This window comes from Scatophagus argus, chromosome 18, assembly GCF_020382885.2.
Source record: "Scatophagus argus isolate fScaArg1 chromosome 18, fScaArg1.pri, whole genome shotgun sequence".
Taxonomy (NCBI): Eukaryota; Metazoa; Chordata; class Actinopteri; family Scatophagidae; genus Scatophagus; species Scatophagus argus.
In genome coordinates this window covers 16,738,631-16,754,151 of record NC_058510.1, presented here as the reverse complement: position 1 = coordinate 16,754,151, position 15,521 = coordinate 16,738,631, and the positions used below count along the sequence as shown (strand labels likewise).

Genomic DNA, 15,521 nt, shown 5'->3' with positions numbered 1-15,521 from the left:
CATTATGTAGCTTCCACATCACATGAGATGGCAAAGATTGGAAAGATTAATGTTAAAGTCGGACATGAGTGGATAAAAATACTCTGCACTGACAATATAACAAATTATCCAATACATTTTGGTTTTATGACACCGAGCAACAGTATGGTGTGAGACACCCATAGTTGTTTGGTTTGCCAAGTTGGCTCAGAGATTTAATAAAAAGCTTTAAGAGATGTAATTATTAGTTGGAAGGTGACAGGAAGGCTATTTACAAGTTGTAAATCCATAATTACAACAAAAGTATTACCATTTTTGCAAGTATTTGGTCATAAACCAAAGTAGTAGGCAAATTAAGTTTTGACCTAATGATGGCACTAGAGGACAAGCAATAACAGTTCAGCTTGGAAGGAACAAACCCTTTCAGGCACAGGCAGAACATGTAAACTCCACACAGAAGGGCCCAGACTGGGACTCAAACCCAGAACCCTCTTCCTGTGAGGTGACAGTGCTAACCACTGTGCCGCCCATGTCAAGACCACACATAAATCTGTAATGACAGATGCATCATATTTTTTCATGAACCTTGGTGTACCTGGAGGTCTCTATGGGCATCCCACCCATGGAGGCGACCTGCTTCAGGGGGATGACCAGCTTGCTGTGACGAGGCACTGAAACTGGAAGCTGGGAGAAACTGAACACCCAGAGGAGACCAACACTGATCTGAAAAGAAGAGATGAGGTGAGATTCCATGAAAATTACAGTAAGTGGAAATCATTGAACAGTCATCATAGATGCTAAAAAAGCTAAAATGCTTGACACTAACCTCCAGGAGGAAGTGGATATGTGGGAACCAGAGGTGTAGTGCCATCTGTTGGCTTGGAGGTCACAGTGACAGGGCTAGATGTCACAAGGACTGTGTCATTTCCTCCTACAGGAGCAGGGGTTTTATAGATTAGAGAGATCAATGTTTGAGAGCACTGACTTTATCATAGGATCAGCGTCACCTGACATTTGTGCTCACTCAATGACAACATTAGTAACCATGTGCAGTTAGCAATGTACAAATGTCAATGCAAATCAGTTTCTTCACCATTAAACAGGGAGACATTTAATCAGCTCAGATAGTCATAGGGTTGCGATTTTACCTTGGCAGTAACAACACCTGTCTCCCTCTCCAGGCACCAGATTTTGGCCCTGCACAAACAAACCAACATGTGACTCACAGATGTGTCACATGTGTGGTAGAGTTGCTATGAGACACAATTATGTAGAAGAAAAGCAAAGGATGCAGTGAAAACAGGGCTGTGGTCTATGACGGGTGCAAGTGTGAACTGGACTGTTTACATGAGATAAGCTGGAAACACAGATGCATTAAAGGCACACGCAGTTGCATGCTCTTTAAATGTTTAAATAATGTGGCAAATCTTATTTACACAAAACGTGGACGCATACTCAAACAGCATATACAGCAAGTGCATTCATATAAATGTATTTATGCAAAAGATACATTGATACACATAGACGCACAGAAACAACTCTTTTTCTTACCTGTGGGCACCCGGTGACAGCATATGGACAGTAGGGGGAACACTGTACTGTGAGGTTAGGTAGACAAGAGCATAACTGGCAGTGGTCTGACCTCCATCTGTCTCCCACAGTATGGGACAGACCCTGGTATTCACACTCATCACAGGGGTCTGTCTGACACCTATACAAACACACACACACACACACACACACAGAATGCGTGCCAGGCGCCAATTCAAATTAATTAAAATTTAAGATGGACAAAAGCTAAACACTGGCATTTAGGTTAATAAGAAGCCCAGAGAGGTAAGGGGGTGACTAATCCTTCAGGTATAATGAATATACAAAGTACTATTTATCATTATGGTCATAATTAAGGTCAGGTGGATCACCAAAAAGATGAGTATCCATCTTCTGGGATCACAAATAACCACAGCAGATTGGAAGTATGACCATTACTTTTCAAGAAAACTTTGCCAAGTGTTGCAGATGGGTAAATTTTCATCTGACAGATATACAAGGTCAGTAGAGTAGAAGTCGAGTGTAGAACAGTCAACAGGGCTGCTTACCGGCGGGCTTTTCTGTAAATTCCTCGACATGATCTCCCATCTCCATGCTTGGTTGGACTGTTTGGGCTGCGGAACGACCACTGAACACTCTGAACACCGCAGGGACCCAAACACTCTCCCCACTCAGACCACGATGACCAGCCGCAGTGCACTGCAGTATGACAAATCTAACTGTGTACGGCTGCTTAGACTTTAAAGCAACTGAAGAACGATACCCAGTATGTGGGTAAAAATCAGCTGAGTATTTGACAGACTCACCTGAGCAGTCTGGGTTAGGCTGGCATCTTTGAGGCCTTCCTCTCTCGCAAACACAAACCTCACAGTCCACCTTTATCTGCTGGCCCGGCCAGTACCGCACACCTGCCACCTCACATACACACTCCTCTGGAAGCACACATTGCTGCATATGGGTCATCACCTGGCCCTCTGGACACCAACACCCTGAAGTAAGAGACAGAAAAAAGCTTGTGAGAGAAATGGAACAAATAACACGATAATTTCAAAATGGCAAGAAACAAACAATTCTAGTGCACAAGAGAGATTTATCCTGACTGACCTGAGGAGCAGGGTGCTGTTGGTGTATTACAGGTGATCCCACTACTGATGTGGGCACAGGACATTGGACAGGGAGCACAGCTGTGTCTCACCAGCCCTGTGGGACAGCTGGTGTTGGCACATCCATCATCAGGACAAGGCTCTGGAGCAGGAGGTGGAAAAAAATAAAAATCATTTTAAAACTTTGTAAACCTGCATTAGAATTCACGCCCTTTTCTTTGCTCCTGTGGCTTTTAATCAGACCATTTGTTTGGTGAGCCTGAATTTTATTTCATTTTTGCATTTTGAACCACCTCCATCAAGTTTTGATGCAACAATACAACGTTGTAAGAAAGTTTCCAGTTCATAGTAATTTCTTTACTCATAAAATTACATGAAGATTGATTTGACCTAAAAACATCTGAAACATGCTGAAATTACAAAGACACAAATATTCTCTCTTGCTTCTAGTGGTATAAAATCAAGCATTATATGTCCAGTTTTTGGGACATCCATCTCTGAGATTTCTGAATGGAATTTTTGTTTATGTGCCAACAGAAATTCTCAAGTTACTGTGGAAAAATTAGTTTTCCTTGCCATCATTTTGTCCTTTTGGGATTTTGGGAGAACCTAAACTTTTGAAGTAAAAACTGTCTTCCTCAGTTATTGTATGATTAGGGCAGCTTTAGTTTACAGACAGCTCTTACTGATTTCCATAGATAGATTGGATGGTCCCGGGAGCTGGGAACAGTCTCGACCTCCATAGCGGGGAGGGATGCAGCCTCTATGTCTGACCTGCACTCCACCGCAACTGGTGGAACAATTCGACCAGCTGACCCATGGCAACCACTGACCATCCACTTGAGGAGAAAGGAGAGAACATGGCATTTTAGAAATAAATCATCATCATGATCATTATCATTATTCTAAAACATTGATTTTGGAGCTCATGTCCACTTCATTACCAGGGCAGGTGGTGTTGAAGCATTGCTGCCTCTGGATGTCTGGTCCCCGACAGTGACGGAGTGGGTCTCCTGGAGGACAGGTTCTCTGCCGACCCATGGAGCCCGTACCACAGGAGGTGCTGCAGGGACTCCATGGACCCCAGGAGCCCCAGCTTCTACAGCCCAACTCATCAGTGGGGCTACCAAGAGGTGCTAGTGAGGAGTCTGGGCAGTCAATCACACCATTACACACCTAAGTGTCACAGCAGAGTCAGTGAACAGGATGGGCTCAATAAATAGTGAGGGGAGTAAACACAGTATGTGCTGCTCTCAGTCCCTTGAGACTAATTTCTTAATATTTTGTTTGATGGATGCGGACGACTGATGACTGATCAGTTAGGCCAAATCACCATAACTGATTCTATCATATCATATTCATTCTTTGGGAGGTGTCATTTGAATTCTAAAAGAATATCAATAATATCAAAGTTCTATAATTTTACAAATTTTACTGAATATTTAAAAACTGACTGACTGGCCTTTCTATCCCTTTTTCTTACCTATACTGTCATCCACCGCTAACAAAACACATAAAATTGAGCTTGCGGCTGGAGGATATTGTATCATTCATAGACTTACTGTGTTAAAGGGGATACAGGAACCATCCATACATGTGAATTCGGGGCAGGTGACAGTGGTGTTCCTATCCCCAGGAGGCACTGGTGAGACAGTTTTATCTGAACAGAACAGAATTTCAAAAATATGATCAAACATATGAGAAATTACACCCACTACCATCAAATTTGTGAATATGGGAGAGTGGGATGTACACTGCCTTTAAGTTCTGTTCCCTTATTTCTTCCTCTCGCTCTCTCTGTTTCTATGCTTCCTTTCCTTTATTTTTTACTTCCTGTCATCCGTTTTCGAACATTTTTGTCAGGACTTTTTGCAGTCCCTTGGTCCATCTTTTCGCTCCATCCATTCTCACCTCTCTCTTCATCCTATCTCGTGAGAACTCACCACACACCAACTCATCATCGCCCCGTGGACAGTCCGGTATACCGTTGCACACTTGCGACATATTAACACAGGTGCGGTTGTCACATGGGAAACTGCCTGGACAAGGAGGTATCCGAGTAGAGCCTAGTAGACAGACAGAATTACTGTCAGCGTTCATTAAAACATCTTCAGACAAAAACAGTTTTGGTGGCCTGATGACAACGCCAGGGTTTCCGTAACACTTAATACCTTGTGACTTCAGAACTGTGTACTGTAACCTACCACAGTTGTCGATACTCTCGTCCGAGGCGTCCCTGCAGTGCGATGTCCCGTCACAGAGCTGCTGGTAGTCCACACACTGGTCCCCACTGAGGCAGGGCACCTGGCCAGGACCACAGGGGGCGACACACTGCTGCTCATCACTACCATCCAGACAGTCAGTTTCTCCATCGCAAAGCCAGGCCTGAGGCACACACTGCCCACCAGTGGCACAGCTGAACTCATAGGACCTGCAAGCTGGACAAACAGGGATGTATAAGAGGAACACTGAATCCTGAAAAAGAAAAAAAAATCCCCTAAATCTCATTATCATCATCTACATCTACCTATTTACATTCATATTATCAGTACCTGAAGTGGGCGTGGTCGGGGTGACAGGTGAGGGTGACGGTGTTTGGATAACGGCGTAGCAATTGGTTGTGCTCTCATCCTCTCCGCCTGAACAGTCTGGGGTTCCATCACACAACTTGGTGGTGGCAACACATGCACCATCACTACAGGCAAACTGATCAGGAGCACAGGTCACTGCCACACACAGAATGGATGAAATTGGATGGAATCGGGATATATGCAGGATAGTTTTGGTTAGAAATGTAGCTAACTTATAGCTGACACAATTATATATTAATTTGACATGTTGGATGTTACAAAAACGCTTTTGCTGTGTTACATTTTATACCTTTACTTGGACAAACAGCTTCGTCTGTTCCAGAGGGGCAGTCTCTGTGCCCGTCACACACTCTGTCTGCAGGGACACACTGGTCCCCAGGGCACTGAAACTCCCCTGGTGCACACACACACCTAAAACCAGCAAAAATATTATATATAATGGTGGCACATTCCACAAAGCAAAAAAGAAAACACAATCTGCACATGATGAACATACATGGGGTGAGGAGCATTTGCAATTAATTCTCATTATTTGATGTAACTTTCCTGCTATACTGTTTAGGCTCTGTGATATCATATACCAAAATTGAGCAGAAACGCACCCCCTCTCATCACTGAGATCGCCACAGTCATCATGCCCATCACAGCGGTGGAGGTAGAGAATGCAACGTCCTCCAGCACACAGGAATTCCCCTTCATCACACACCACACCACAGTCTGGACCAAAAGAAGCACAGTTTATTACACAGACACTGTACAGAAAAGTTATCATTCAAGTATCCCCACAAAAATACTACGTTTTTAAGAGTGCCTTTCTTCATAAAATGTGCTGAAGAAGTACCTTGCAAAATAAATTTTACATACAGCACCATCCTGCTCAGTGGAGCTTTTGATGGAGCACATTTCTTGATAAAGTAATAGAGCTGCTTGAGTATACTGCTGAGTCATGGGTTACCTTGCTCATCGGACCCATCAGCAAAACCACAGTCCGGCCGTCCGTCACACACACGGCTGGCTGGCAGGCACTTTCCACTGGCACATTGAAACTCCCCCGGTGGGCACAGGGGCACGGGAGAGGCGGGTCCACAGAACTCCTCATCTGATTGGTCAGCACAGTCTGGGTGGCCATCACAACGCAGAGCCAGGTTCAAACATGGTCCACTGCAGGGTTAGGTTCAGTTTACTTAACATGCTTCAGGAAGACTGGAAGGAAGACTAAAAGTCTAAAACCACGTTAGCAACCATGTAAGACCATAATGCCTCTTCACAAACCGCTGAAGACAGACGAACAAATGACGATATGCTAAACTCAAACTAAATTATGTTCAACATTCCTGGGTGAAGCTTTGGAGAAAAGATCTCCACATTCAGACAGTGAATTCAAACAAACAAAATCATTCATTCAACATACTAACCATACACATAAGCACATGACATTTAGCATTTTAGCTTGGTAGCGTAATAACTGCTTTCATATTGAGCATCTTACTGTACCATTCTAACCCCACGGTTGCATGAATTCGATAAGTATTTACACAGTTACACTTTCACAAACCCAACAGGATGAGTGCAGGCATCAGCCTGTTAGTGACTTATGAAAAGTTCATCATGAATGTATGTGGTCAATGTTCTGGGAATCTATTCCATGAAAGGAATCCAGATGTTTCACTCTGGACGATAGATTCAAAGGTGATCAACCAAACATGTTGTAAGAGGTCATCTATGACCAAAAAAAATTAGATGTGTTTCATAACATAATCTACCTGATCTCCACATGTAGAAATTGTGCTTGTTAATAAACTAATGTCAATGTAGATTCACCTTGGCATGCTGCCACAGCGGAATTGGTCTGGAGAGCAGGTGGACGGGCAGACTTCATCTGAGCCATCGCCACAGTCATCCTCGTTGTCACACGCCCACTGGGAGGGGATGCAGCGGCCACCAGCACAGGTAAACTCTGTTTCCAGACAGGGGGGTGAGGGCGGAGGGCAAGCCACACCCTCACACTGCCACACACCATCCTCACAGGAACTGGACACACACAAGAAAAGAAACCCCTCTCACTTCAATGGTGATTATTACAGAAAATTACAGTGTGATATACTTACATGAGCATTTAGATAGACTGACCAGTTCTGGCAGTGTTGAGTGATGGTAGCTCCTGGTGGAAAAATGGAGCCTTCCCACTCACATGGGCACTGACTGGGAACTACACAGCTCTCCCCTGTAGAACAGAAAGGAGATTTTGTTCTTGGGCCGTCTCGGCTGAAAATCTGATATTTTGTCTGGAGGCTAAAGGGTGTCCAAAGCCTAAAATGTTGAGGAGAATTCTACTATCCACAAATGACAGAAAAATGTCCATAAATACATAAAAATAAATCACCCTTGGAGGCTCAGGATTAGCTTGGTAAACCTGTCCTACCGTGTAGAACTGTGCCTGCAGGGCAGAAGCAGCCCTCCACACAGGAGAGCACGCCACACTGGGAGAGTGGACTTTGCTTGACACTGGGACATGAGGGCGAGCAAGCTGGCCCACAAGGTTCATACACTAGACCATTCTCGCACTGCAGAGCTGCAGGGAAACCAAGAGGATAAAATAAAGAAGGACAGCAAGACAGGAGCAAACTTGCATGCACACAAGACTGCTGTGTGTGTATTGTGTGACTCTGACGTACGACAGAGCTCCTGGGACCTCCAGCGGATGTAGACCCCTCGCCGGTTGCACTCTTCAGCGTAGGCAGCAATGGCTGTACATAGACACTCACAGTCGCCGCCTGAGTCACAGCTAAAATACACACAATGCAAATAATGGAACAGCATTGACTGCTCACATGTATTGATATCTGCTCACATCTTCAGTGTTGCTGTAAGTAGACAATGTCAAAATGTATGCTGCCATATTAAAAGGTGATTAGCATTAGGATCCTCAGTGCAGGAAGGAGCGCTACAACAGGTCCTTCATTCCCACAGCTGTTAGACTGTACAACTCATCAGTCTAGTTCCTCATTTCCTCCCTTATGTGGACTTGTATATAGCTGTGTGTTGTACAGTGTTTACTTTGAAAATTGTTAATAGATTATCTCTCATATATTTTTTTGAAACTGTATTGCACACTTTTGCTTGTTGCACTTTTTTTTGTTCTTGTGAGCTGCCACGACAAGTGAATTTCCCCACTGTGGGATCAATGAAGTTCATCTTATCTTATCTGATACTTGAACCACGGAAAATACCATTACAACCTTTTTGCTCTACAGAATTCTGTACATTAATTGTTTCTACGAGCACAGAAGCACATGGATGCCATATGCACAAAGATGGAGAAATACACATTTCTGCCAGCCGAGGAGCAGTAATACATATTCCCCGATGGTGTCAGTAATGGTCTACAAATGGTACCAATATAGCAATAAAAGACAATGAAAAAAGCAAGGCCAGTTTAACTGTTAACAATGTAGGTTTCAAAACATTCAATGAAGGCTTTGTAAATGGTTTCTGGGCCAGGAAATGCATTCAGCATGTTTTTAAGAGATTTTAAGAATCTATACAGTGCACTGTGGTGAGGAAGGCTGAATGCAAATAAACGTTGTTAAGTAAATGAGACACATAACAAGCTCACAGAACTGCAGCAAAATACTAACCATTGCTTCTCATACAGATGTGCCTATAGATGCCCTGTGCCAATTCATGGAAAAAAAAATCTGCAATATCCTGGGAATTATGAAGAAAACTTCTAAAATCAGAGCATGGGGCAAGAAATGATGCCAAAGAAACAGCCGTTTGTTCCCAATGAAGAATTATTTTGAAAGGAACACAGGTACTATGCATAGTAGATTTTTTTAAAAGATAATTTTGTGGTTGGCAGTATAGATAAGTACGGTCACTCACCCACAAGCGTCAAAGACACACCAGTCATAGTACTGCTGAAAGGGCACCTCAGGGTGGCACTGAGAGAAGAGCTCCTGAGTCAAGATTGCACACCTTTTCCTGGCCCAGGTCACCCTGTGGGTGTTCAGCTGAGCAAGACAAAGAGGAAGAAAATCACTTGCTTTTGCATGCATGTATCAGAGACAGGGAAACGGACAGTTTATCATAATAAATTGATTTTCTCCAAGTAAGTAAGACTGATAATAGTAGTAGTAAAATAATAGTCTAATAAGTCCCTATAAATGTCAGTGTGTGAATGTCTTTGTGTTTGTCGTTGAACTCACAGAACAGGGGTCTCGGAGGTCCTGGTCTGCCACGTCAGGACAGGATGGGCTGACCTTCCAGGAGTTTCCAAACAGCTCAGGCGTTGACTCCACAATGCCCTGTCGTGTAGTAAAGTCATTCTCTGCGTCTCCATCAAAGTTACCACACAGGCCACCGACTCGACCCCGCATGTGCGCCGCCAGACGGACATACACACGCATACCTGGAGGCAAAATGCAGAATTACAACCTCATCAACAGTGATTTGTTAATCAACCTGTATCTAAAACCACAGACACAAGCAATGCTTGTACAGCACATTTCCACAATAATTATAGACAAAGTTTAGTATGAAACTCTAAAAATCTGTTTTATATATAATTATCATCTCTTAACAAATCGAAAATAATTTAAGGTTGTGTCCTACCTCCATCCCATAGCAGAGTGACCCCCAGTCGGGAGGAAAGGGAGACAAACAGGCCGACTCTTTCCAAGGTTAGACCACTGCCACTGTAAGACTTTGGAAGACTAACCGGCATCCCATTTACTGTCACGGCTTTACCTAAAGGACAAAGACAGCTTGCCTGAAGCAAATAATTCCCAAAACATAGCCTGCCTATGCCCAAACATTTCTCTTTAACATCAATTCTCATACCTCTCAGCAGATGTATGACAGTATTTCCCAGGCTGAGGGTTACTGACTTTGTACAGGTGACCCCAGTGCTCCCGCAGGGCACATTCTCTGCTGTGATACTGAACAAACCACTGGTCTCCCTTGCCAACACGTACTGGCAGTCACCCAGGAAAGAGTAACAGCGGCCATCAAACGTCACATAGTGGGGGTCACCAGTTGCCACGCACACACCTGCACAGGTGGACTGGGTGCAGTGCCAACGGCGCTCCTTACACACACTGCGGGATTTAATGAATAAGACCTGAGGAAATTACAAATCAAAGGAATATGATGCTATGAGACAGATGCATACATTACCATGTGTTGCAGTCTTTAATGATGGTGTCGTTGCTGTAGTAAAGTCGACCATTATGGTGGCATGGGCACTCATCTGGTGGAACACAGCGATCTCCCTGAGGTAAATCAGCAAACACAGAAATTACAGTTGTCAAATTTCAGCCCCGTAGGGCCATGATATTGGACATCTGTCATCTGGGTTTCCACTTAAAAAATATCATTCCCCTGATGCATGGAACACCCGTATTAAAACAACAAATCTAAGATTCAAGGACACGTTTCTAATTAGCAATACCAAAGAGACCAAAAAGAGTGAAGAAAAGATAAAGGTACTGTTGAAACTAAAAGCAGAAGACCAGAATTTTATTGAACTTTATACGTAAGATAGTAACAGCCTGTGGCCACACATGCTAAACTGTAGCACAAGCTAGCAGAAAGAAAGTGCTAGCCTAGCGCCATTAAAAGTAAAAACACCCAAAAATACACCTTATAATTATTAAGGTCATATCTTATCACTTAATATTAGCATTCGAACAGGTATGCTCAACTAAATTAGTAAAATTGCACTGCAACATGCCAAATAACATTATAACATGTGAAAGGTGTCGCAAGCGGAATCAAAACAACTGGTTTTTCGTACATCCATCATTTAACTCATTGGGCTCAGTCTCGCTACTTACTAGTTGCAGTAAGCTAATGCTGAGTTAGGCAACCTCGGTTAACTCGCCTGTTTAGCGTCCAAACGTCAGACCAAATTAGCCGCTAGCTAACGTTAGACTTTGAAGATAGTGAAGCAATTAACAGCTAAAGAGTCAGATATTTACCCTTAGGAGTTCTGGAGGACAGTAAATGCTACGTGGCCAGAAACCCAGGTGGATGCTAATGTTGCTCTGTGTCTGTTCTCTGTGTAAAGAAGCAACGGTTTGCTAACACTTCACCATTTTAATTTAATGTGGATTTGGAACTTGATAAGGTATTATGTCAATATTGTGCTCTCAGTTTGTTTACTGCCCCCAAGTGGTAAAAAAGAAAAAAGAAATAATGAATGCAGTTTTGAGCAAATAGCCCACTGAGTTTTTCATGGAAGATATCTGGACATGTAATATCAGAAAAATCACAGGTGGAACAAATTATATAAATATTGATTGTATTCTGTTTAGCTCTCCATCATTAATGATATCAACTTCACGTGTTGTCTGCCTGCTAAATTAAGTCAATTGTCTATTGTGAAAAAGGTCTGTAGTCTCTACATTTCACATTTTTTATCGTCTATCCACTCACAAAACCTAATCTAAATTTTAACCTACTAGTAGCACAGTTCCCTGGGGACAGACACAGCCAGACAGGGGCTCTCTGCAGCTCGACCATGCGACATTGGATCCTTGCTGTTGGCCAGGAGGGTCCAGGCTGGAGCACGAGAGGAGACAGGAGCGTGGAGAGTAGACTAGAGAGCCTGGACACTGGTTCACCTCCTCACAGCGTTCCTGAGTACAGTTAAATCGTCCCTGCTCACACACACTGTGGAGGGAAGAGTGAGCAGAATCAGAACTGACATCAACTGACAGGAATTAATTTCCTGTCATAGAGTGATGATCTCTGTGGTTATGCAGTGAAGAGGTCCAATGAAATCAACCTATCCTGTATCAGGAAGCAGGAACATAGGGTGATTTCATCAGAACTCTCACACCACCAGGGAATCAGTGGGGAAAACATGCTCTCAAAGACCAGCGCACAATGCAGTTTGCAATTTCAGTCATTACACGACACCTTGCACTCACTGCCAGGCAAAATTTTCTGCTGTCAAAAACAAGTGAGTGAGTGATTTGTTAATGTTTAGCAGATTATACCAATCAATAAAAGTGTACATTTCAGACTGAAAATTTTATCAGACCTTGAGTAGACGTTGTCACCCCGTGGGATCAAGGCTCATTCAGAAATATCAGAATTATGCTCTTGAAACTGTGCCAATATTATATTGGGGCTGCATCAAAGCTGTGCGCCACTGACAATGGAGAAAACATGTTTATGCTCTGATTCTTTATCACAGCTACCACATGATAAAAGCAGCACGCAGATAACCATAACAGAGAAAGGTCTGTTTTTATGATGCACTGTAAAAATCCAATCTAGGGTAAGAGTTTGTGCTGAATTAACCTCTTCAGTTATGTTTCCTTTTCACAGGTTTAGTATGTCTGCTGTGCTTGTTTGAGAGAATTATATCTGTCCAGTAATCTAAGTGAAATTCTGCAATTAAGAGTCAAAGAAGTTCCTTGGAAACAAACAAAAATAATGTATACACACATCAGGAAAAAATGGTAATGCCATCTGTTAGACAACAGTACACAGTGTTATCATAATTTGATCCAACTTCTATATGTATAGAAGTACTTATACAAATTAAATATTTATGGATTATTTTTCTTTTTCTGATGTGTGTATACATTATTTTGGCTGACTCTGTATATATATGTATATATATATATATATATATATATATACACACATATATATGTGTGTGTGTGTTTTTAAGGGTTCGTATGGATGTTTCAAATATTTTAAGGACATACAGCGTCAGTCAAAATATTTCAAAAGAAAGGATGTAGCAAATACAATGCCTTAATGCCATATAATGCCATCTTCCCTGCTACATACCAGGTATTACAGTTGTTCTGAATAACAGCACCAGGCGGGTATGTCTTGTCTCCTTGTACACATGGACACATAGTGATGGGAATACACTGGCCTTGGTGGTCCTGCACAAGACCTGGTGGACACTGGCAACCTGGAACACATGACCTAAGGCCCGTTCCGCCATCACTATCGTCACACTTCCAGCTCTTTGAACAGGATCCACCACAGGCACGACCACATTCCTGGTACACCTGACCCCCCAAACACTGGACCGCTGGGAAGACAGGACAGGTGTGAAAGTTTGAAAAATGCAAAATAGTTTGGGACAGTTTGTGGTTATTGCTTTAATGGCTGAAACCTAAAACGCATTATATATAACGTTTCTCTTATAAGACATACATTCTTGTAATTATCGCATGAAAGACTGCATGTGACATCACAGTACTGATGCCATTAGCTAAACAACACAAACACATATGTGTGAGATCTACTCCTTGTTCGGGCCAACAAACTGAACTTCAGCCTGGATGTCAAAGCTTTCTCTGGATTTACTGCTGGTACCACCAAAGTCTCATGGAGGGGATTAAGTCTCCCAAGTCATAAGGCTCAAGTCTTCACAAGTTAGCACTGTTGCCATAGCAGTGTATCATTGCTGACTGAGAATGAAATGATGATTATTTAGAAATGATCAGTCTGTAGTCCTTTCCCCTGTTTTCCCTAAGAAAGAAACCCAATTACTTTGGACCTTTCTACAAATTCCATATTACTATGGTAAATAGTAATGGACTCCAGCTAACCAATGGCCTCCCCACTTACGACAGAAAGTCTGGTTGCGCCAGTGGATGGCAATGCCCTCCTGAGCACAGTGTCGGGCGTAGGCTGTGAGGATGGTGCAGTGACATGCTCCCTGGGGAAGGCAGCCGCAAACCTCTGACAGACAGAGACGGAAATAGGGCTCCCTCTCCACCACGTCGTGACATTCCTACAAAATCAGAGAGGCAGATGCATTCATGAATAAAAGAGAGGTAGACAGACAAGAGATGAACTACCTCCTGAGATATCAACAGGTTCAACATACTTCATGCAAACTACCTGAAAGATGGGGCTGTGTATGACGGAGCACACAGTCTCTGCGTACTGTCTCCTCTGGGTGTATGTGGTGCACTGGTCAGGTGGAGCACCTCTAGGTAGAGTACAGTGCTCTGTTGTGAATTTCGCAGCAAAGGATGACACACTGTTTTCCACATCTCCTTCTGGGGTGGTAAAGTCATCATGCTGGTTCCAGGTCAGCGTTCCACACAGGCCACGTACCTTGAATGCAACATTTACACCCTTTAGTTCAAATATGCTCTGGTAGAGTTGACTTTTCATTGACTTTCATTTTAGGGCTGTTTTGCATCCCTCCCCCATGGTTAAATATGAAGCAGCATGTGAGGAAATTCAAAATTCCATGAGTTCCACAGCTTGAAAAAAAATTTTCAAACACTTTGGGGATCAAAAGGGCCCAATGAAAGAACCAAATGAGGCATGTGGGTCACCTTGTTTGCAAAACCAGGTTGCAGGGTGACGAGGACCAAAGGTCCCTCTAGGTGCCATAGCAGCTGGGCTCCGAAAGTCTGGATGAGGAGAAATGAAGAAGAGGCCCTGTGTACAATCAGGTCCCCCGTCACCACAGGCAACACCTCCCTCTGGCCATTCAGCGTCACGATACCTGGAAGTAACAGATAGCTGTGAATACAAGTGAGCCCTAAAATGAGAAAAGCTCCTCAGGGTAACTGCTGATTCTCTGCAAGTATATCCTTTCAAGTGACTATTAGACATATCATTTGTTATGCTTCAAATCTGAGACACCTTGACATCCTCTCCTATCCACAGTTAAGAAAACTTTCCACATCAAAATTCCCCCATTTGGGACAAATTCATGAAAACATACATCACTTCCTCCATGCGTTACCCTGGTTACTTAAACACCTTGGATACCTGTTGGTACAGGACATTACTCAAATAGAATACTGATTATATGTATTGGAGTATTACAAAACGCATTCATTACTGGGTAATGTTTATTTCATGAGCTCCTTGTGAGTATGAACAGTATGCAAATTAATGCCGGGTCTCATGGACTCTGCTGTGTCACTGTTGTCAACCTTACATTTCTAGAGTAAAATGAGCAAAAATACCAAAGTAGTTTAAAGGTCAACAATCGCTCACTTCCCTAGAAATATCATAAAAGTATTACAAGAAATATAAATACGTAATAAATAAATAGAAACCTTTTTTGAGCATTGTTATTTTTAGGTGGCTTGACCACTCAAATAGTCATATCAGTAAAGATAAAAAATGTTACAGTGATCATACAGGCACACGTAAAATCCTTTCTAAGCTTTGTAAACTGAAATGGCTGATGGGTAATCTTGCTTGTCAAATGCTAGCAAAGTGAATTGTTTGGAATGTTAACATGGCTGAATACCCCCGTGTAGACCTCTTCATAGGAACGACAAGGCAGTCG

General features: G+C 42.9%; 1 protein-coding gene across 1 annotated transcript in view; it reads right to left on the bottom strand.

Annotated features, from left to right (window-relative positions):
• The window catches only part of sspo (SCO-spondin), a 65,393-nt gene that overhangs the window by 43,284 nt on the left and 6,588 nt on the right, over window positions 1-15,521 (bottom strand). Inside the window, exons 13-42 of the mRNA XM_046372153.1 lie at window positions 14,551-14,723; window positions 14,105-14,323; window positions 13,829-13,994; window positions 13,034-13,286; window positions 11,689-11,899; window positions 10,403-10,497; window positions 10,067-10,323; window positions 9,839-9,973; window positions 9,433-9,635; window positions 9,110-9,237; window positions 7,900-8,009; window positions 7,647-7,796; window positions 7,355-7,448; window positions 7,046-7,255; window positions 6,180-6,385; window positions 5,827-5,941; window positions 5,514-5,635; window positions 5,186-5,359; window positions 4,838-5,071; window positions 4,577-4,699; window positions 4,196-4,293; window positions 3,578-3,809; window positions 3,320-3,472; window positions 2,635-2,775; window positions 2,337-2,519; window positions 2,079-2,229; window positions 1,531-1,690; window positions 1,128-1,176; window positions 806-910; window positions 575-702 (exon numbers count right to left, since the gene is read on the bottom strand). Of these exons, the coding sequence (XP_046228109.1) occupies window positions 575-702; window positions 806-910; window positions 1,128-1,176; window positions 1,531-1,690; window positions 2,079-2,229; window positions 2,337-2,519; window positions 2,635-2,775; window positions 3,320-3,472; window positions 3,578-3,809; window positions 4,196-4,293; window positions 4,577-4,699; window positions 4,838-5,071; window positions 5,186-5,359; window positions 5,514-5,635; window positions 5,827-5,941; window positions 6,180-6,385; window positions 7,046-7,255; window positions 7,355-7,448; window positions 7,647-7,796; window positions 7,900-8,009; window positions 9,110-9,237; window positions 9,433-9,635; window positions 9,839-9,973; window positions 10,067-10,323; window positions 10,403-10,497; window positions 11,689-11,899; window positions 13,034-13,286; window positions 13,829-13,994; window positions 14,105-14,323; window positions 14,551-14,723 (4,778 nt within the window). The remainder of the gene's footprint in view (window positions 1-574; window positions 703-805; window positions 911-1,127; window positions 1,177-1,530; window positions 1,691-2,078; window positions 2,230-2,336; window positions 2,520-2,634; window positions 2,776-3,319; window positions 3,473-3,577; window positions 3,810-4,195; window positions 4,294-4,576; window positions 4,700-4,837; window positions 5,072-5,185; window positions 5,360-5,513; window positions 5,636-5,826; window positions 5,942-6,179; window positions 6,386-7,045; window positions 7,256-7,354; window positions 7,449-7,646; window positions 7,797-7,899; window positions 8,010-9,109; window positions 9,238-9,432; window positions 9,636-9,838; window positions 9,974-10,066; window positions 10,324-10,402; window positions 10,498-11,688; window positions 11,900-13,033; window positions 13,287-13,828; window positions 13,995-14,104; window positions 14,324-14,550; window positions 14,724-15,521) is intronic.